The 21524-nt window shown below is 39.6% G+C and overlaps 1 protein-coding gene across 7 annotated transcripts in view; it reads left to right on the plus strand.

The window, feature by feature from the left end:
* The window catches only part of UNC5D (unc-5 netrin receptor D), a 536791-nt gene that overhangs the window by 507631 nt on the left and 7636 nt on the right, over positions 1-21524 (plus strand). For all 7 annotated transcript variants that reach the window (XM_037831350.1, XM_037831353.1, XM_037831351.1 and 4 more), the window contains 2 exons: positions 2832-2996; positions 9572-9750. In XM_037831350.1, the coding sequence (XP_037687278.1) occupies positions 2832-2996; positions 9572-9750 (344 nt within the window). The remainder of the gene's footprint in view (positions 1-2831; positions 2997-9571; positions 9751-21524) is intronic.

The following is a 21524-nucleotide window of genomic DNA, read 5'->3' on the forward strand; positions in this document are numbered from 1 at the left end:
CAGTTGTAGAAAACAAAATCTTCAAGCTTAGTTAGGTAAAGGCACTCTTTAACTACAGAGCCCTATATGATAGTTACTTGCAGTGAAGGGGATGGTGCAACGTTTTCTACAAAATTTTACTGGTTTGGAGATGAGAGTTCACTTGAGGGCTTTAAAGAAAAAAAAAAAAAAAAAAAAACAAGAATGTAGAGTGAGGACAGAGCAACAGATGATAGAAACCATTGAAAGCCAGGCAGGGGGCTATGTTTAACGTGGAAAGCAGCAGGGCCATTCTGTCCCTGAGTAAAGGAATTATGTGATGAAAGCAGAAGTTCCTAAGAGATCTAGTCACTTCAGTGTCGCCTGCCCATGATGAAAGGTAAATGCGAAACAATCATGCTAGGCTCTGAAGAATATCAACCAACTGCTCTTGGTTTCTCTCTCCAGCTCCAATCTCCAACCCCCTTTGATAGTTCTGTATAGTAGAGATTGATGGTAGGAAGACCAATGAGTAATTAACTATGGTTGTCGAACTTGGTGCAAGTGAAAAGGAATGCCTGAGTATTTTAGAGAAAATTACTTCCTCTAAAGTTTGCTGGGAGTCCCCAACAATCAGAACTGCCCTTTGATTTGGTGTCTTCTGGTTGGAGGGAAACAGAGGAGATTCTAAGGAAAACTGTGTATATAGGGGTACCATAAAATGCAACTGTGCTGTCTTGCTAGTTGCATGAACAATTGGGCTTCACCCAAAAGCTTATTTGATGACCATTAGCTTAGCGCTTCTCCCAGGATTTCCCCTAGATGACAGCCTCTCTGTGGAAACCACTAGTGGTAACTTTGTTACCCACTTCATATCAGTTTTTAAGAGAACTTCTTCAAATCCACTAGAATTTCCTTGATTGGGTCAAGATCACTGAAACCACTCAAGATGTTTCAACCAGGAGAGATCTAATCAAGGGGTTTATGTATTAACAAAATCTTTGGAGGCACTGAGAGAGCCAAGTCAGAGAAAGCCTTGAATGATAATGGGAAATCAGCAAGCTCAGGAATTTCAGGAAGCTGTGACAGCTGAAGCAGATGGTTCTCAGAAGAATGTTTAGAAGTGCCTGTGAACCTCACATGTACTGTCTGCCAATGCCTTTGACTGGACTGCCGATGTGAGAGGAGTAGTGATGGCTGTCACCTGTCCTCCACCTTCATGAGTGCCTTTTGTAGGCAGAACTGAAACTTGAACCTGCTGGTGATTGAGTCTGTGAAATGTAGTCTTTAGGCTTCCAGCCCCTGCCACATAGGGGAGAACCCAGAATGGCAGAGATAGCGTTGAAAACGAGCACACCCTGTCTTGCACAGGAATAAAGTCATTGAAATGCTACATAGCATCACATATTCAGGCCTTCTCTGAGTTCTTTTCTCTACTTCCTGAGACAAAGGTCCACTGTCTTCCCTTTGGTCCAGGATTAAGTCCCTGAGATGCATGCTATGGGGGAATATTTTATATTGTCCTCATTCCCTCTGAACCCGGCTCTCCTCTCTGCAAGCCTGCAACAACCTAAAACCCATCACTTCTAGCTGGATCTCCCTGGGAAGTATCCAAACTCAGGATCTGTAAGACTTTCTATAAAGAAAATTAGGAAGCAATGCATGCAAATAAATGTGAAAATTAGAGCTGGGGAACAACTGGATATCTCATAGTTTCTCAAAGCAAATAGACTGAATTTTAATCATGGCCCTTGGTCGTATAACACATGTTGGCTTCATCACTAGTCACACTTCAGAGCACCAAACGTTTAGCCTGGATATGTCCTTTGCTACCTTCCAGTTTTAGTCATTGAGAAAATTATATTTATAGCAACAGATCAAGGAGCAAATTAATGAGCTGAGAAAAAGAGAAAAAACATAAGGATGAGGATCACTAGGGGCTGAGCATTCATGGTTGTTGCCAAGGGCCCCAGCCAGATTTGAACAGGAAGGAGAGACTTTTTACTACATGTAGTAGTAAATTGGTGACTGTCTTCTTAGCACTGATCACAGCCCAATCGGTGGTGGCAGGCACTGGCTTGTATTGGGAAAAGGGTGATCTGTGCAGATTTCATAATTCCTTTTTTCCCCACTGAGTAAAAATTACTTTTGTTAATTATCTGTAATGACCTTGAGGTGGGGGCCGAACCTAATTTTGTATTGTTCATCTAGCACCTAGTACAGCATCTGGCCATTAGCAGGTACCATATACATAAATATGGAATGGTTGAACTGAATGAATGAGAAGCTGGCAAACAAGACTCCTCTGGGGGTCACCTAGTGTGTTTGTTTCTCTCTCTGGGGTATGCGTATGTGCATGTGATTTTGCAGTAAATACAGATCGTTTTGCTTCATATATTAGCAATATTTTATGAATTTTCTTCATGAGTTTGTAGTATGGTGATAAGTTCTGGTCAGTCAGTTCCTTAGCATAATTTTCATTTAAGTGAGAAGATATCATCTTACTCAAGGCTTTAGAAAGAAGGACGGACCGTCGGAATCTTCTACAGGAGAAATATTTTTTACTGGACAAAATGATGATTAATTTTTGATGGTATTCTTCCCAGTTGTGTGTGTCGCCAAGTGAAATCTGAGCCCTTGCAGTGTGGTTTGGAATGCAAATGTTATCAATTGGAATTGACATTAATTACTTCTGTGCTACTTGGCATACGCTGGGACATTATTTCTACAATTCCACCAAAGTTGCTTAGGCAATTATCTCTGCTGCGATCACCGTCATCGTAATTATTGCTATTAAGTCGCTCCCGTTCTCTGCTCATCTCGGCTGGGCTCTGCCCCCCACTCCTTTCTTCTCTCCCGCATCTCCCCTGCAGGAGGTCCCGTTCTCCCGCGTGTGGTGCAGTAACCGGCAGCCCCTCCACTGTGCCTTCTCCTTGGAGCGCTACACGCCCACCACCACCCAGCTGTCCTGCAAAATCTGCATCCGGCAGCTCAAAGGCCATGAACAGATCCTCCAAGTGCAGACATCAATCCTAGAGGTGAGTCCTTGGTGCACAGGTCATTTGAAACTGCTTCTAAAGGACAGTAAGAATGACCACACTATACCTATCTCAGTTATGCCATACAGGTTCCAAAAGAGCTACAAACAACAACACACACACACACACATATTAAATTCTTTTAATCCTCTTTACTGATAAGGAAAACTAAAAGCTTTTCCTGAGGCTAACTGAGCCTTGAGTTGAGCTTCCTGCTGGGCAGCAAAACAACCCATCAGAGAGCTGAGGCTCTGTGGATGGACCTTCAGGGAAACAGCTTGCGTAGGGCTTTTATACATAAGCCACAAACAGCCCCATAGCCCATTGTAGGCTTGACTATCAGCTAAGGTTCCTTATTGACTGAATTCAGCTGTTACATCCCAGAAACAGGCACAAGGTTACCATCAGTCTGTTTTTCTGCTGGATCTGACTAGTTTTCCAGGAGGCAGTTGCCCATTTGTATTTTGTGGTCTTCAGGTCCTTGGCTCCTTGCTATATTATAATTTCTCATAGCCTCAGGCTCAGTGTTCGATACATCCACATTTCCGTTAAACCGAAATGGTTTAAACCTGTATAAGATGGTCAGGGTAGATATGAATCTCATTCTACCAACATAAAGAAATGGAAGTGCAGGGATAGGAAGGGGCTTGTCCAAGATCACACTGCTATATAGAAGGGCAGAGTTAAAAGGGGAGCCATAGGACAGTGCACTCAGGAACTTTGTAAAAAGTCACCTGCAGCGGTTAGGTTCATGTGACATCTTTATAAAATCTCATGCTATTTACAGATGTCTCCTGTTGGTTCTGTTTCCCTAGAGAACCCTGACTAATACAACACCTAATCTCTGACATGGCTTTCATTTTCCCTAAATCACCAAATGACTTCATGACTTTCGACTTGCGTTTATAGAGCAGACAATGGTAATCCCTTCTCAATGGTTGTTTGGGGGTAGAGGGAGACAGAAGCAGAGGGGTAGAGTCAGTGGACTGGTACCATGCTTTTGTTTAGCAATTTTGAGATAATCCCTGCTGAATACAGGAAAACGCAGTGTATTGCTCACCTGTACAGATAGATGGGTGGATAGATAGATATTTCATGTTAAGTTAGTCTTGGTGGAAGGATTAACACATGCATATACATACAACTCAGTTTCAGTATGTGTTCTCAAACTTGTAACCTTATAGCATTATCTCTTCTCACTGTTCTCATTTGAATTCATTGTTTATGCAAAATGGGTATTGCTAATTCCCCAGATAGTTTTTTTAAAGAGTGGATGGCTTTGCATAGGATTGTGTCTCAAAATTGATGGCTGTCTTAGCTGACATGTTTATACAGTATTTGCATTCATTATTTTGCCAATTAGCATTATTTGCTTAAGTAGTTTTGATAGTGAAGGTAGATTCTGAAGCCTAGAGCGGGGTATTTTTAGAGCCTCTTTCTTGAACAGCCATGGCATATTTAATACAATACATTTCAAAGTAAAATAAAAGTTGTAGATAGGTTTTAAAATAAAAACAAAAGGAAAATCTAAGAAGAGCTGTTATTCAGAAGCAAGCATGAAAAGAAGGTTGTTTGTCTCTGATGCAAATGGCCCTTAAATGTCTGTTAACAGGTCAACAGAAGAATTCTAGGTTTAAAAAGCCTTTTTTTTTTTTTTTTTTTTTGGTATCCAGATATTGGAGAGCAACTTACTTGCTATTAAAGGATACTTATGTAAAGAGGAATGTGATAAAGTTAGTATACCCTGGTACTTTTGCTCCTTGCTTAAATAAATTCTTGAAGTGCATGAGGGGAAGTTTAGTAAGACTTAGCCTTAACTCTCCAATTCCTTTCCTAATACTTCACAGTTTTAAAGTCACTTGGAAATACCTCAAAGAAACTGGCATCATAGTATCTCTTGATAATGGACACAAGAATCGAAATAATATTTAGATATTCAATGTTGGGCTACATTCAACCAATTCTTAGGCAACTGCATTTTAGAAGCTTCGTCAACCCTTCTGATCCTGTCAAGATCATTTTATTAATTGCTTTGAGTGTTAACTGCAGAAATTAAGCACAGTGTGTCTCCACTGCTTTGTAATAAACTGCTTTTCTTAAACAATTCTACTTTTTATCATTTTCTGTATCAGAAGAATGCTAGTAACCTTTAAAAACCACTATATTTTAGGTACCATCCCACATGTGTTCACGTTTGTATTTTAGCTATCACAGCTCTGTGGATTCAGCATTATTACTATCACAACTGTACATAAGAGTGCAGTCCCAAAGAAGTCAACCTTCTTACCCAAGATCCTAGAGCTACTCAGATGGGATCCAGAGTTCAAACCAAGATACCTAACTCCAAGACCAAAGTCTTGACTGTCCCTACTAAAATGCCTCAGGATCCCAATTAAGGCAGTTTAATTCATCAGAGTCTTAACTGTAGGCCTTGCCCATGAAATGTCTTCTCTTTGAGGATATAGTTACCAGTGACCAACAGTACAGTGGCACCAACAGTTTTGTCATTGAGTACATGAAGGTCTGTGAAAATTGGGAAGCTCTTTCTTCAAAACTGCGGAAGGATTTTGGAGGTAATCATTTGTGTGATAGACTAGAACACATTATTCTATATATTTCCAAGAATAGAATAGATTTCCTACCTGTAGATCTGCCTACAAATGGATGCCTTGATTGAATGATCACTCAAGATCCTTCCAACCCCAGGATTATCTGACTCCTAGGAAAACCATACATCTGGTGAGAAATCCGATGAATAAAATCACCGTCTTCTCCCCAAAAAATGACTTGGTTGGTTTTCATGGTTGATAGTTCAAGCTACAATGAGGATACAGAAAGCTCTGAGAAAGTTCTGTTATCTGGGAAGAAGGCAGAATACCTTCTAGAGGTGGCTTAATATCAATCAATGAGTTGGGAATAATAGTTAAATTAAAATATTAAAGTGCCTCACACTTCATGGCCACTAGACTGAAAGTCACTGCCTTTAGGTGGCTTGAATAAGTTAATAACAGCTTCATTGATTAAAATCAACAATATTAATAATATGGCACTAAAACTTAGCTTTCAAAAGACATCTTTGAAAAGTTTCTTTTTTTGTTATGTTTTGTTTATATCTCTTCCAAAACACACACACACACACAAACACACCCACACCTGCACATTTAGTCTCAGAAGTCCCACTGCCTATCCTTAATTTGATGGATTGTATTAGTGCCAGTGGTTCACAAATTTAACAGTAGAACCATGAGAAGTATAAAGTCTTCATATTTTTAACACATTATGATATTGATTGTAAATTCTTAAATCAATACAGTTACTATCCTGATTGAAGGCAATTAATTATGTTTGGCATCACATCTATCATTTCCCTTCAAGCCTCTTGTCTAAATGGTTTTCCAAATAAAATACAATCATTCATCTCTCCCTCACGTTTACAAATTATATCAGCAATCAAGGTAATATACCGATCCTTGTTCTTACAGTGACCATTATTATGTCAATCCTTAGAAGTAGGTTGAGTTGCCTTAAATTGGACCCAACTAAATTACTCAATCATTAATACCAGTTGATCTTCTATATAGCAATATCAATTGTCTAAAAATAGAGACTGAGAAAAACAATTTTGTTAATTCTGAAAAGAACGGGAAATTCTTTCAAGTAATTTATTTCATCATTCCTTATTAATGTAATATTATGCAAGAATCCTTTTCGGCAGAAGCTACTTAAATGGGAATCTCACATGTTATAATTTTCCCTTCAAGCAATTCTCTTATCTTTCTTCCAAAAGTAGTGGAAGTTGGGGTGAGGGGGGCGTGCTGTAATCTGTCTGTTACAAAATAGACAGAATACTTGGAGTTTCTCATTGATTTACAGCTTCTAAACTAACCAGGTAGCAGCCGCTTATCTTGGATGTGCAGAGCATGAAAATCTCCTGTTCCTCTGCAAGTTTAATTTAAACAATCCAAAATCCAAAAATGTGATGTATCTACAAGATTCTTATTGCTTGGCCCAGATGTCTTTTAGAATGCATCATAAATGTTACATAAAGTGTCATTCTTATGCATAGCAATTATTTAAATTTAGAAATTTTATGAGTGAAATGGGAGCCCATTTATTAAAGTATAGTACATAGAAAAAAATACTTATTTTTAGACTCAGTTTCACATAATATTTTATTCACCTTCAAATAAGATCACTTTGTCCCACCTTTTCTGAAAGTGTCTTGCATCGAGGTGGTTTTTTTCTTCTGCCAGCAGGAAAGACAAGGCTAGGTGGACAATTCACAGCTGCCATGAGGGCTTTCAGGAGCCAACTAGTCTCCTGAGATCCTCTGGCACGAACACATTCAGTGTTTCCAGTTTCATTGGCAAGCCACTTTTTCTCTGGTTAACTCACTTTGGTGGCATTTCACAAAGACACCTGCCATATTACTGTGGAAAGAATCCCCTCACCCCTCCTAGGCTTGACCATACTCTCGAGCCAGGAGTTATTTGAGGAAGCAGTTCTAACCTGATTTGCATTTTTAGAGGCTAGGAGAAATTTTACAAACTATGATAAAAAATGATGCCGCTTGTAACCTGTTTTATGCAGTAGCAAGCCTGAGTTGGTTTATTTTATAACTATCCAACATACTGGTACAGAATTGTCCCCTCTGCGTAGAATAACCATCTATCCACCCAATTTTTATTCAGTCACTGCTACCTGTCCTTCAAGGCCAACTCACATATTTCCTCCATGAAGCCTGAAGGCACTCAGAGAGCATTTTCCTTAACCCCTCTGCCCTGAGGGTTTCTCTATACTTGTTTTGAAGCAGGGCAGCATAGTGAAATCAGTATTGGTTTAGGTAATTGCATATCAGAATTCTAGTTTCAGTTGTGTCACAGTCTACCTGGGCGGCTTTTACCAATTTCTGTAACCTTTCTGGTGCCTACAACCATGCCAAAAGACTGACTGGGAAATTGAGGCTGCTACAGGTCATGTACCATCCAAGGAAACTAAGCCATAGGAAGATTCAGACTCCAGAGCAAGGTTTTTCTGATTCTGTGAGACCCACTAAGGCTTTTAGCTTACAGCTGTGTGGACCTGGGGCACTGCCGGAGAAGGGCCACAATGATTGAGATTTGTGTATTAGGAAGACATGAAATTGGAAGAGACATCAGGTCATGGATCAAAGGAGGGCAAAGGTTCTAGTTCCTGGAGGGAATGATAGCATCTTGGGGTTCAAACAGTCCTAACTAGTTCCCTCACCCAACATCAAGTCTGATGCTTGGATTTCCCTTTGTTTAGTTTCCTATTGCTGCATAACATGTCATCGCACATTTAGCAGCTTAAAACAACACCCATCTATTAACTCACAGCATTTGTCAGCCAGAAACCCAGGAACAGCATAACTAGATTCTCTGTTCAGGGTCTTGCAAAGCTGAAACCCAGGTGTTGGCCCGGGCTGTCTGGTCTGGAGCTCTGCATCCTTCTCCAAGCTTATTCAGGCTGTTGACAGAATTTAGTTCCTTGCAGCTCTAGGACAGAGGTCCCTGTTTTCTTGCTGGCTACTAGCCAGGGGCTTCTTTCAGCAACTAGAGGCTGCCTCAGGTCCTGGCCCCAAGGCTTCCTCCATAAGCAGCTCAGAGCATGGCTGTTTGCTCTCTCCCAGGCCAGCAGGAGAGATGCCTCCTGTCTCTTAATGGCTAACGTGATAATATCTCCCTTGATTAATTTAAAGTTAACAGATTAGACACTTCAATCACATCACCCAATCCCTTTTCCCATATAACATGTCAAAGTCAAAGGACTGATTCAATGTGATATTTTTAAGGTCTTAAAGTTCTCTTAGTCTACATACACTTACCAACAACCTTAGCCACTCCAGTCTGACCATTTTTTTTGCATGATTCCATGTTGAGTTTGATGATCTAATTGCTATGATGTACTGAAATAACACAACCTCGCTTGACAGCTCTAAATTCAAATCAGGTAGACACCATTCCTCAGGCTAGTCTGCATGTTATCTCTGCCTTATTCCTGGCTCTACTTTATCACAGTAATTTAATTCTGAAAAAATACCAAGAATCATGCAACTTTAGGACTAGAGAAAAAAACAACTACTTTAAGATGTTCAGCAGACAGGTAGCTCTCCTTTACAACTTTCCGACCAGCTGGTTACCAGTCAGCTTCTTTGGTCAAGCTCATGCAACTCTGGTCAGCTATGATGAGTGATTCCTTATACTTCACTGAAATATGTCATTTGGTAACATCTTCCTACTGATTCTAGATCTATCCCTGAGAGCCAAACAGAAAAAGTCTAGGCCAGCTCTCACCTGACAGCCTTTGGGATATTGGAAGCAAGCGATTTTGACTCCCCTGAGTGGAAGAGACTGTTTTAATCTCCAGGAACACAAGATTTATTAGGCTCCTAGAAAATTTCTTTAGTATTTTAGGAGAGAGGGGAACTTGTCGTTATATTTTATAGAGTCTACCACAACAGGCATGCGTTCTGTGGATTTCTTTTCTTTTATAAAAGCGTTGATCAGTAATGTTTTCAGTTGGATCTGATCATGATTTCTTCATTTTGTTTACAGAGTGAAAGAGAAACCATCGCCTTCTTTGCACAAGAGGACAGCACTTTCCCTGCACAGACTGGCCCCAAAGCCTTCAAAATCCCCTACTCCATCCGACAGCGGATTTGTGCTACATTTGACACCCCAAATGCCAAAGGCAAGGACTGGCAGATGCTAGCGCAGAAAAACAGCATCAACAGGTAACTGGGACAACGTTGAAGGAGTTTATGAAGAGACCTTGGAAAAGAAATTAAGTGGGCAGCCTGTAACCATGTGGTTTCTGAGCCCTGATACCTTTATGGACTCCTCTGGCCATATTGCATGTGTGTTTGTGCTAAGTAAGTGGGAGAGCAGGAATGAAACGCTGTGTGTGGCATTTCCCGCCACCCCACTCTGCCTTTGGAGATGTTATGGAAAATTCCCTCTTTGATCCTTGTCCCATGTCCAAGGTCACTAATTGGGCTACCCAAATCGGGCCTCACACGGTGCATCTTGGCACTTTTGAGCAATCAGACCACAGATACGTTCAAGCCAGTGGTACAGAATCAAAGAAGCAAATCTCTCTCGCACAATACCCACCCTGCCCTCCCCCCCAAAATCAGGTACCTTAACCATAATGGGAACATATACAACCTGCAAAAGTGAGTTCCTGAATATAAAATAAAAAGAAGTTTGATGATAATAACCCTCAGAGCTGAAGCCAGAGGACATTAAATAAGCAAAAGGGTGCCAAGGCACTGCAACTTAGTGTGCTGCTCAAACTGACAGTACTCTTTGCTGTGCTGATGTTTGAGTTGAGAGTAGAATGGAGAGCTTCATAATGGGCTTTACTACTTTTTCTGAGAAAAAGCAGGGATGAGGCTCTCCAGGGCATCAGCTGTGGGCTCAGCTTGAGGGGTGGCTAGCAGGGAGAAGGCATTGACAGACACAATCTTTTCTCCCACCCCTTGACCCCCTCCCCTGTTTTTGCCATAACTTATTTATTCCCTTTTCCTTTGGTATTAGCTTTTTTTCTTTTGAGGCAAAGCCTTTTTTTCTTAGTTTTTGGCTTGCTCTGTCATTATCAGACTTCCTACTTGACTCTTTCTTCATGGAAAGGGAGGTAGATGTCTGCCAAGAAAGAATAGAGTGCCACTCCCTGTCTTAAAAGGGATCCAGAATTCAAGAATGAAGGGGCAGTAGAAAACAGTCAGGCACAGAGAGGAAAATCAAGAGAGGAGATACTGCTGCAAGAGAAAACTGAATTTGCAGAGGCAGGACCCAAAAGAGTAGGCAAATTCTTGAAAAGGCATATATTGAAAATTAAAGCTTCAAAAATGTATGAATATATGGGAAATAAATTAGTTGGAATATTTCCCAGCAACTTTGATGAAGGAAAAGCTGTCTCCTTTGAAACCTGTGAACACCATGACTAAGTCAAGTTCACTTTCGGGTCAAGTTTGGCACAGAAATGAAAAACTAACCCAGAGACCATCCTTTGGTGAAAAAGAGCATGAAGCAGAGACTCACGCATGTATGGCAGCCCCGGATTTGCTATAAAGTACCAATGTGCCTAAACAAATCATGTACAATCCTGTTTCTTTTTCTTCAAATACAATTCAAGGAAGTTGAACTATATTAACTCTACAATCCATCTAGCTCTAAAAGTATATTATTTTTAAGTCATCATTTAGAAAAAAAAATTGCCACAGATTTTCTCTGCACCCTTGGGTGCTGTCATTCATTTGCTGAGTGAGTGTGTGCACAGTCCTGTTTTGTCCATTTTATTCTCTGTTTGCAGTGTATGTAAGAAAAATAAAATGCCTCCAAAGTCATCAGCTTGTGGACTCAGATAGGTGAAAATGCATTTAGAACTGAGAATCAAAGTTCAATAAATTTTGGGGTCTGGGCACTTATGACCAGTAAATGACTTTGCTGAAGCAGAATGCCCCTTCAATTTCCCGTATCACGAAACTTGAGTGCTTGGTGCACCTGTTTGCTTGTTTTTATTTTTGTTTGTTTTCCCCTAAAACCACATCTCCAGAAAAGCCTAAATTTGCTCGACATAAGTAATACAAATGCCATAATTTATGAAAAATTTCTAACACAGTCCCCAGAGTATCGCAGATTCTCAATAAGCATTACTTGCCAAACTTGACATTTGCCATAAACTAGAAAAGCATGAATACATGTAACTTTCCTCTAAATTTAAATCTTATTTAGTTAGCACATTTAACTTCAGTGAGTGGAATTTCCTACCTTCTTCTTTATTCTCTAGCTTTATTCTCCAAAAATGGCCTAGCTGTAGAGTGAGAATGATTTGAACCAGAGGTCCACAAACTTTTTCTGTAAAGGACCAGATAGTAAATAGTGTAAGCCATACAGTTTCTGTCACAATGACTCAATAACTATTCAACTCTGCTGTTGTAGGGTGAAAGCAGCCATAGAAAATACGTAAACAGATGGGCATGCCTGTGTTTCAGTTAACTTTATTTATGAAAACAGGCAACATTCCAGATTTGGCCTTGGGTCTGTAGTTTGCTGTCCTCTGATTTATACTTGTCTATCCCCATTCCCTGACACTTCTATAGGATGTTATGGATTCAGTCAGGGTAACAAGTGGAGCTGTGGAACCTCATTCAGCTCAGCATCTTAGCCTCTTCAGGAGTGGGCCAACATAGGGTCTTTTTTTGGAGGTTGGTCTCATTCCAGCAGAGATTGCCATCAAGCTATTTGGAGAACCAGTAAGAGAAAGGCCAATGAAAACCACCTTGCACCATGTTAGCCAACTCTCATAAAATTAGCAAAAATCATTAAATTCCTCCTATGTTTTCATTACTTTACAAAAATATGACTCCCCACTCAGGGAAAGAAACATATGTGACAGGTCTAAGGGGGATTTTCAGATGCATCCCATACAACTTCCTGTTGTATAATCCAAATCTCTGTTTTTGCTCTCTTATGGTTAAAAATAATATCGTGGGGGAACTAATTGTAAATGTGTATGAAAACATAGAAATTGAAAATTGTCACTATGCTGACATTATTGGGTAAGACAGCTATTCCATAGCTTGAGATGTCATTGACTCTGGGATCAAAACAGAAAGATGCTCCCTGAGCACACAGTGAAGTCTTTCCACAGAGAATTCTCGACCTTGAGCTCATGATAGCATTTTTCCCTGACTCTTACCCTCCTTTCAATTTCCAAAAGTGTTAAAAAGCTAGTAAAGAAAGAGCCCTCAGATCATGCAAAAATTAGTTTCCAAAGGGAATGGAGGGAAACATTGGCTTTTATTTTATTGCCAGTGAAAGTGTTCTCTTACTCTCTTTTTAGTAAATGCAAATGTCACTGATGATAATCTTTCTTTTTTTGTCCAACAAGCTTCCACCAAGACATGAATGGGAAAGAAAAGACAGGGAATATAAAGTTTAAAACTTAGCAATCCATGAGAATGTGAAAAATGTGAATGGTGTGTGCCATAAGGATGGCAACACAAATGACCTTGCAACTTCCCTGGCATATTGATGATTCTAAATAAGCTACAGAGCATAGAATTGACTGTCACAGATAACAGTTAAAATTATGGATTCTGTAAACAAACTTTGACTATTACTCAGATTCCATACTTACTGCATTCCTAAGTGAGACTGTAAATCGATTCTATATGTTTAGCTGTAGTAACTCTATTTCAATGCTTTTGGCCACATGTGCTAAGTAGGTGGGTGAGGCTGAGAAACAAAGAACTGGAATAGGTAGGTGTTCTAGTTTGCTAATGCTGCTGGAATGCAAAACACCAGAGATGGATTGGCTTTTATAAAAGGGGGTTTATTTGGTTACACAGTTACAGTCTTAAGGCCATAAAGTGTCCAAGGTAACACATCAGCAATCGGGTACCTTCACTGGAGGATGGCCAATGGCGTCCGGAAAACCTCTGTTAGCTGGGAAGGCACATGGCTGGCGTCTGCTCCAAAGTTCTGGTTTCAAAATGGCTTTCTCCCAGGATGTTCCTCTTTAGGCTGCAGTTCCTCAAAAATGTCACTCTTAGTTGCACTTGGGGTATTTGTCCTCTCTTAGCTTCTCCAGAGCAAGAGTCGGCTTTCAATGGCAATCTGCAAACTGTCTCTTATCTGCAACTCCTGTGCTTTCTTCAAAGTGTCCCTCTTGGCTGTAGCTCCTCTTCAAAATGTCACTCACAGCTGCACTGAGTTCCCTCTGTCTGTCAGCTCATTTATATGGCTCCAGTGACTCAACTTAGACCCACCCTGAATGGGCGGAGCAACACCTCCATGGAAATTATCCAATCAGAGTCATAACCCACAGCTGGGTGGGGCACATCTCCACAGAAGCACTCAAAGAATTTCAATCTAATTAACACTGATAGGTCTGCCCACACAAGATTACATCAAAGATAATGGTGTTTGGGGGACATAATACATTCAAACTGGCACAGTAGGCTAAATGGTAGCAATAAATGCTGAGGACTAAACAAATTGAATAACATCAGAAACTAACTGCTTCAGCTACAAGTATTTCCCCATATCTAAATTTCCATAGCAGGTATATTTATACAGTCCTTCTTTATTTTTTAAATTACAGGTAAATAGCACCTAGATAGTGACATCTACTAAGGGAAATTGAATAAATATTTCTTGAATGAATGACATGAACAGTTTCCTAGAATAGTACCCTTGGCCCTAAAAACTTGCCTCCTAATGAATAGAATTGATTTGAACAAGTGTCAGTGAGGATTTGAACATTGATCTTAAAAGAAAACAGGCTAGATGGCTGACTTTTGGAAGATTCCTGCCTTCTCCCTCAGGTCTCACATAGTACCAGAAATTGCACCACTAGATAATTCTTCTTTAAAGCCTCATGATTTTCACATTCCAGAAACCCTTGAGAAAACACAGCCAGCTTGACCAAGTTGCCATGGGAACAGATGTTGGATAAAGTCCATGAGATACGGAAGGGAGGGTAGATGAGATGCAGCCAAATGGAAGAAAGGATACCAAGAAGGAAAGTAGCAGATAAATGACATCTAACAGTTTTGCCCAAGACCCTCCCTCGTGGTAAACTTGTTTGAAAATTTGTAAGCACTTGCAGGGAAATATATTTCTTATTGTCATCTAGTAAAAATAGTTCACATTTACTTCGGATATTAGTGTTAATGGGTGATGGTATAAAAATCGTGAACACACAAAATTCCTTAAAACTCCATGGGATTAAAACTTGTTTTTTCCACCAAATCTTTTAAACATGTCCTTGAAGGGCAGAGGACAGTGGCAAGGCAGCTAATTAATCTCTCTCTGAATAACTGTTGAAAATTCACGACAGGTGAAAAAACCCCAGTGCCAGTTTTCTTTGGGGGTAAAGGAAGAAAGGAGGAGAAAAGAGAGAGTAGATGATGAGTACATCCTGAATACAGAATGCCTGCTTCACAGGAGAACACTAAGAGCGGTGCCTGGGTGCCTGCTGAGACTACGTTTTTTTATTCCTGTGTTTCCTGATTTGCTATGATTACACCAAAATAAGCATTCTGGGCCCTGCAGGCTGGAGCCTAGAAAACACAGCCTAACCTTTAAATAATGAAAATGGATGTGAGGCTGTCATTTCCAAAGAACCACCTTTGTGACACTTTTAAGGAGAATTAATACATAGGGGATAGGATTACATAGGCTCTTGGAGGCAAAATATGATAAATCCCAAATCGCATTTTCTAGTTCTGGCCCAGAAGACTTATTTGAAATTTGAAGAACCCGTACAGCAGAAGCCAGAGGGACCCCACACAGCAAAGTGGAGGACGTTTGGGCTTGATTCCACTGGAGTCAATGAGTCATGAAACTGCCCGCTAAAATAAAGCTGAAAACAGCTCTGGGACAAGTTTAGCCATGAACAAGCTGTATATGGCTTGCAAGTGGCAGGTGTCCATCCTAAAGGCCATAGGGGAAAGAAGCGTTCTATCTTCTGCCAAGAGAAGCAAAGTCAGGCTGTGAGCTGCAGGAGATGGTAGATGGTGACAAGGGCATTGCATTCCTACAAGGAAGGGGTCAGACAAGTGGGAAGGAATAGCTTTCCCTCCTTTAAGCTCATGTAGTTTTCAGGAAAGAGGGACATGCCAAAGCCCCTTTAGAGACTAAATAATCCCCATTCACAAATACTGTCTCAAACAGTAGTGGAAAAGCTGACAACATCAGTATATCCAAATGCAGTGCTTTCATAATTAGAGAAAGTGGTTATAGAAAGTATTTTACCTCTTTTACTACAGTATCCATTCAGTGGCCATTTATTTTGTTTTGTTTTATTGAGATATATTCACATACCTTGCAGTCATCCATGGTGTACAATCAACTGTTCACAGTACCATCATATAGGTGTGTATTCATCACGCCAGTCTATTTTTGATCATTTTCCTTACACCAAATAGAATCAGAATAAGAATAAAAAATAAAAGTAAAAAAGAACATCTAAATCATCCCCCCCATCCCACCCTAGTTTTCATTTACTTTTGGGCCCCATTTTTCTACTTATCCATCCATACACTGGATAAAGGGAGTGCGATCCACAGGGTTTTCACAATCACATTGTCACCCCTTGTAAGCTACATTGTTATACAATCGTCTTCAAGAGTCAAGGCTACTGAGTTGGAGTTTGGTAGTTTCAGGTATTTACTTCTAGCTATTCCAATACACTGAAACCTAAAAAGTTTTATCTATATAGTACATCCACCAGAGTGATCTCTCGACTCCATTTGGAATCTCTCAGCCACTGAAACTTTTTGTTTCATTTCGCATTCCCCTTTTAGTCAAGAAGATGTTCTCAATCCCATGATGCCGGGTCCAGAGTCATCCCCAGGAGTCATATCCTGCATTGCCAGGGAGATTTACACCCCAGAGAGTAAGGTCCACATGGGGGGAGAGCAGTGAGATCACCTGCCAAGGTAGTGGCCATTTATTTTTGATCATTTGTAAAGTGTTATTGAAATACAAACTAAATATTTTACAAAGTGAGAGGTATACATTTCTCATTCTTCCCTCATTCAGATTAGCACGTGGTCTTTTGTCTTGAGGAATAAATGGCACTCTTTCCACTTCACATTCAGGATTCTTGGAAACGTCTATGGGTGATTGAAGAGGAAGATTTATTTAAATGAGACATTTTCCCATGATACATCCCAATCCATATAAAAGTAGATCCGAGTTGGTAGTTTTCATTGCTTTTCATTTTCCAGTTTGAGAAACAGGCATAGGCTTGTCCAGTGAGGGATGACACTGAAACTAGAAAACGGTCTGTAACTGGCCTTGTGTTCATTTGTCAACTCACAGCAGTCTTCAAGACTCCAGGGTTACAATACATCTTCCAAAGAAGGAATCCTTACTATTCACTTTTAAGAACCAAATAGTGAAATAGACACAAGGATAAGTAAGAGGAGAATTTTATTACCAAGTTAATTGGCTTAAGAGAATTCGTGCACCACTGCTGGGGCAAGGCAGAGTAGGATTTGATGTTTCTCATTGCCCGCACACTTTCCTTCTGAGTTCTCTGGCCAGCTCTCTTTCACTTGAAGACACAGTGGGGCAACAGGCAGGGTTTATATTATGGTATGCATTTCATGCTCATTCTTCAGAAAATGAAGCACTAGCTTGTTTTAACCTGAAGGCTACTGTGCTGTTCATTGAGTACCCAATGCGATTGAATTTTGGGATGAAATCTTGATGAATAGAAATGCTTATGGTGTCTCCAATTACTTCTGTTCAGTTTAAATGACTTTTCTCTTCTATTTGCATTTAAAGAACCATATGGAGGGTTGGTTTTGGTCACATAAGAGGCTTTCATTAAATGAGACAATTAGGATGATAGCAGGGATATTAATATTTTTTCATTATGACTGTGTTCCAGTTCCCTGTTTGGTACTATGCAGTAGGATTATGCACTGCTCTTGTAATGATATTTCCCAATTTATTATAGGCAACTTAACTTAGTTTTCACTTTCCATGATTCTGAACTTTGCAGAAAGAACATGTTTTTAAAACATGCTTTTTAAGGTTAAAAAATAAATTGAGTTAGATATAAATGGCAACAGTTTCTAGACTATAAATGAATAAAATCGCCACCACAATGTTATAGTGACAAGTATATAGGTGCTTCTTTTTACTTGCAAAGTATTGGGTGAGCACCCGAAGTTCTGAATGGAAACATGGCGTCTGCCTTCTATGAAGTATATTCTGTGGTAAGGATGTTAGACTGCGGGTCTCACAGTCAGTAACAGGAAGAACTCATGGCTTGTTTTAGTTTTATTGCAGCCCCGAAAGCGTGGTTCTCAGTAACTGAAATAAAATCTTTGTTATCTGGAATTCAAAACGAAGGAGGTCTCTATAGGCCGCCTGCAGTTTGACAGAACCCTGTGTTGAGGAAAGAACGCTGAGCAAGGCAGGCTCGAGACAGTCCAGTGTGTCCTTGATAGCTTTTTAGTGCATTTCCCCTGGGTTTAGAGCCTCAGACGTGTGCCTTCCTCTCCTTTACTGTTATCTAATTTCTCTTAACTGATGGAGGATTTAGATGTTAACTATCCACAAAGACATCTTCATTTGAATACTGTGGAAATTCTGCAAAACCTAAAAGCTTTCAGAGTACTAAGGGATGGGTGGTGTCTCTAAATTCAGACTTAAATGGGCTTAGAGCTACTTTTCTTCTTTGTAAAATTAGCCCTCTATTGCAAAGGTTATGAAAACTCTACGTGGCAGAATTTTATCATGGTGCCTCAGTTCCTTCTTCCTCTTTGTGCCCCCAAAAGAAAACAGCACAATAACTACTTCCAAAACTCCTCAAGTCTAAGCTAAGTTCCGTTGTTAGTTTTAGCATGATTATTAGTTAGAGTTATATTTTGAAAACTGATAGCTTATATAAAATTCAGCTTTTGACCCACATGCTCCATTATAAATTGACCTGTGTTTTTCTAGGGAAATTGCTAATGTTCCCAATTCTGCCCTGGCTTCCAAATGAAGCAGGGCATTTTAATTGGGTCCAGAGGATGGGGATGGAGAAGTTTCATAAAGATGAAATTAATCATGGTAATAAAACCTGCTCCCTCCTCACCCCCAGAACTCAGGTACATAGAAAGCATTTAGTCTCAACAAAACACAATTAAATTTAGTAAACCATTACTAGTCAATAAACTCCCTTGGATAAAATTTACCCAATTGTCTTAGCAAAAAATTTCAGTTGCTTGTACCTGTCTGTTTATCTGCATTCTTTAGAGAGTGTTCCAGAGGCTTGAGGCCAATGAGCCTGCACTGGGGATAGAGAATGATTCTAATGTAAATTCATAGATTTAGAGATTAGATAATCTTATTTGCAGAGTAGGCAACATCTTCATGACACCATCAAAAAATAAATCTTACTTTTCAGACTTACCTCCTCAATCAGAATTTGAGAAGGCTATGAGAGAAGAGTCTCTGAAGTTTAATGAATTTAAAAACATAATGATTTGAAGGATTTGCATGCCTAATATGCATTCACTTCTTTAAACATCTTTCAAAGAGATATTTAAAAATAAAATTTTATTTTACAGTGCCCACCATTGCTTTTACTGATGTTCTGGTTTCATTTAAAAAAAAAAAAAAAAAAAACAGAGATACTAGGAAGTTGCTTAAAATCAAATATTGCTGTGACTTCCGTTTTGTAGTATTAACAAATGTTCCCTATGTGTGCATTTACTTGCTGGTGCCCACATCCACTAGCATTATTATGAACAGAAGTGGGTCACATAGATTGGGATCTGCAACCTGCTTCAAAAAAGAAGGTAGGAGGGGCATCACTAATAAGATTAGCAGGCACAAACAATTTCAAAAGGGAGGTATAGAGAGAACCAAGTAGATATATCACATATCAATTTTCAAAAACTCATAATTCATGTGTATACACATACACATAAAAGTAACTTATCTTTGAAGAACAGCAAATTCAGGGTCTTTTATATATTAATTTTTCAGGCATAGAAACAGGTAAATGTAGTGTTATAGGATGCCTGATAATCAGATAGCTGGTTGTATCATTTTTAATACGGTTGATCTGATTCTATATGTATCTCCTACAATTAAATGAGACTTGAGATTTGTATGTGTTACACTGAGTGTGCTTCTGTAAGCTCAAAGAATAAATCTAAAACTTGCTTTGGGGAGCACATTTCATTTACTACAATCTGTTCAGAGACCTGTGCCAAGTAAGGGTTGTATTTCTGCTTCTTTTGATCACTTAGCTTCCTTGGGCCCTGGGTGTCTGTTCTATAGATCAGTACATGGGCAGCCTTTTTGGAACTGAGTGACTGGCAGGAGACATTTTCTGGATCTGCCTCTCTTCCTCTAGTCAGGTAGAGCTTGTGACATCCTCCCACACCCCATGGATTCATGATATGTTTACTCTTATTTTGGGACAAAGATTCATCACACCGTTCAAAGCATATATTCTTTATGACTCTCTTACAGTAGTATTGTTGCATTTTGTGCCCAGGTCTTCCTGCCATGCCCTGAAATGTGAAAGACCCCAAACATTTACCGAGTCTAAAACTCTCAGAGTGCTTGAAGCAAGGACATATCCCTTGGAGATTCAGCAACTTTGGCCTTCTAGGGGCTTACTTTCAGATGGAGCACAAAGCAGAAAGTTTAGTCTAATTTTCTCTCAAGTAGCCATTAGCTGTGGGAACTTAATTTGTGTAAAAAGATGATATAGAACAGGGATTAGCACACCACCTCCTTTCTACAGCCCATGTGCTAAGAAGGTTCTTTTGCATTTTTAAATGATCAAAAAAAAAAAAAATCAAAGGAATAATAATACTGCATGACTCATGAAACTGTATGACATTTTGGTGTCTCTCTAAATAAAGTTTTATTGAAACATAGCCACACTCGTTCATTTATGAATTATCTATGGCTGCTTTCTTGTTACAGTTGATAGATTTAGTAGCTGCAACAGAGGCCAGATAGAGTCCACAAAGCCAAAAATATTTACTATCTGACCCTTTGGAGAAATAGCTTGCCAACTCCTAGTATAGAATAAAGTATGACTTTTGGGCTTAGAGGATCACAAGGACTCCAGTCACCCCTCAGGACACTAGTCCACTGTCCAAGGACAAATGCAAAATACAAACCCTCAGTGAAATTATGGGAAAGCTACTCTTGCTTTTACCACTGTGGTCGCTGCTGCTATTTTTATTTTTGAAACAACAATGAGATCATGAAAAAATTATTTACCCATGGTAGAAATAAAATATATCCCTAGTTATTAATTTAATAATGGACATTAAAAGAGATTGTCACATGAATCACCAGAGCCCTCCCAGTTTGCCTGTCTCCCAGCAATTCCTACAGTTTGTGTCTGCCTGGATGTGGGTTGGGGGGTACCAATTTATTCATAGACCTCAAGATATAGCAGCTTCCCTGCAGACATCTCCACATGGCCAGGAAGAAATGGCAATACTCAAAACCAAGTTCTTCAGTAAGAGGAACTAGGATTCCTTCAACTACTCAGCAAGGTTTACAACAACACTTCTATTAGTGTAGAAGTGGAAAACCATATTTGATTCCAAGGTAAAATAGGAAGGAAGGGAGAAAAGGAGGAAGACAGGAACGAAGTGAAGAAAGAAAAAGAAACTGGAAAGAACATTTGTAAAGCTGATCTTCTTTCTCTCTCTAGTAAAGAGAAAGTATATGTAGTACCGCTGGTTAAACAGCCTCTTAAGGCCTATGAATAAAATAGCAGTTCATTCACTCATAATTGTTACCTGTGTGTGTGTGTTTGTACATGTATAGGTGTTGCTTATAAAAGGTAACATTCCCTTATAAGCTTGCTTTTCTTTCCAAATGCTTTTCTCTACATGAGTCCACTACGTGATTGTATGTTGGGTTGATGATGGAAAGTAGTACCATCCTCAAAATAGGCAATTCTTGGTTGGCTCTGGAAAAATCTTTTCAGCTCATCTGAATTTTACTAGAATGATAT

The sequence above is a fragment of the Choloepus didactylus genome, chromosome 3 (assembly GCF_015220235.1).
Source record: "Choloepus didactylus isolate mChoDid1 chromosome 3, mChoDid1.pri, whole genome shotgun sequence".
Classification (NCBI taxonomy): Eukaryota; Metazoa; Chordata; class Mammalia; order Pilosa; family Megalonychidae; genus Choloepus; species Choloepus didactylus.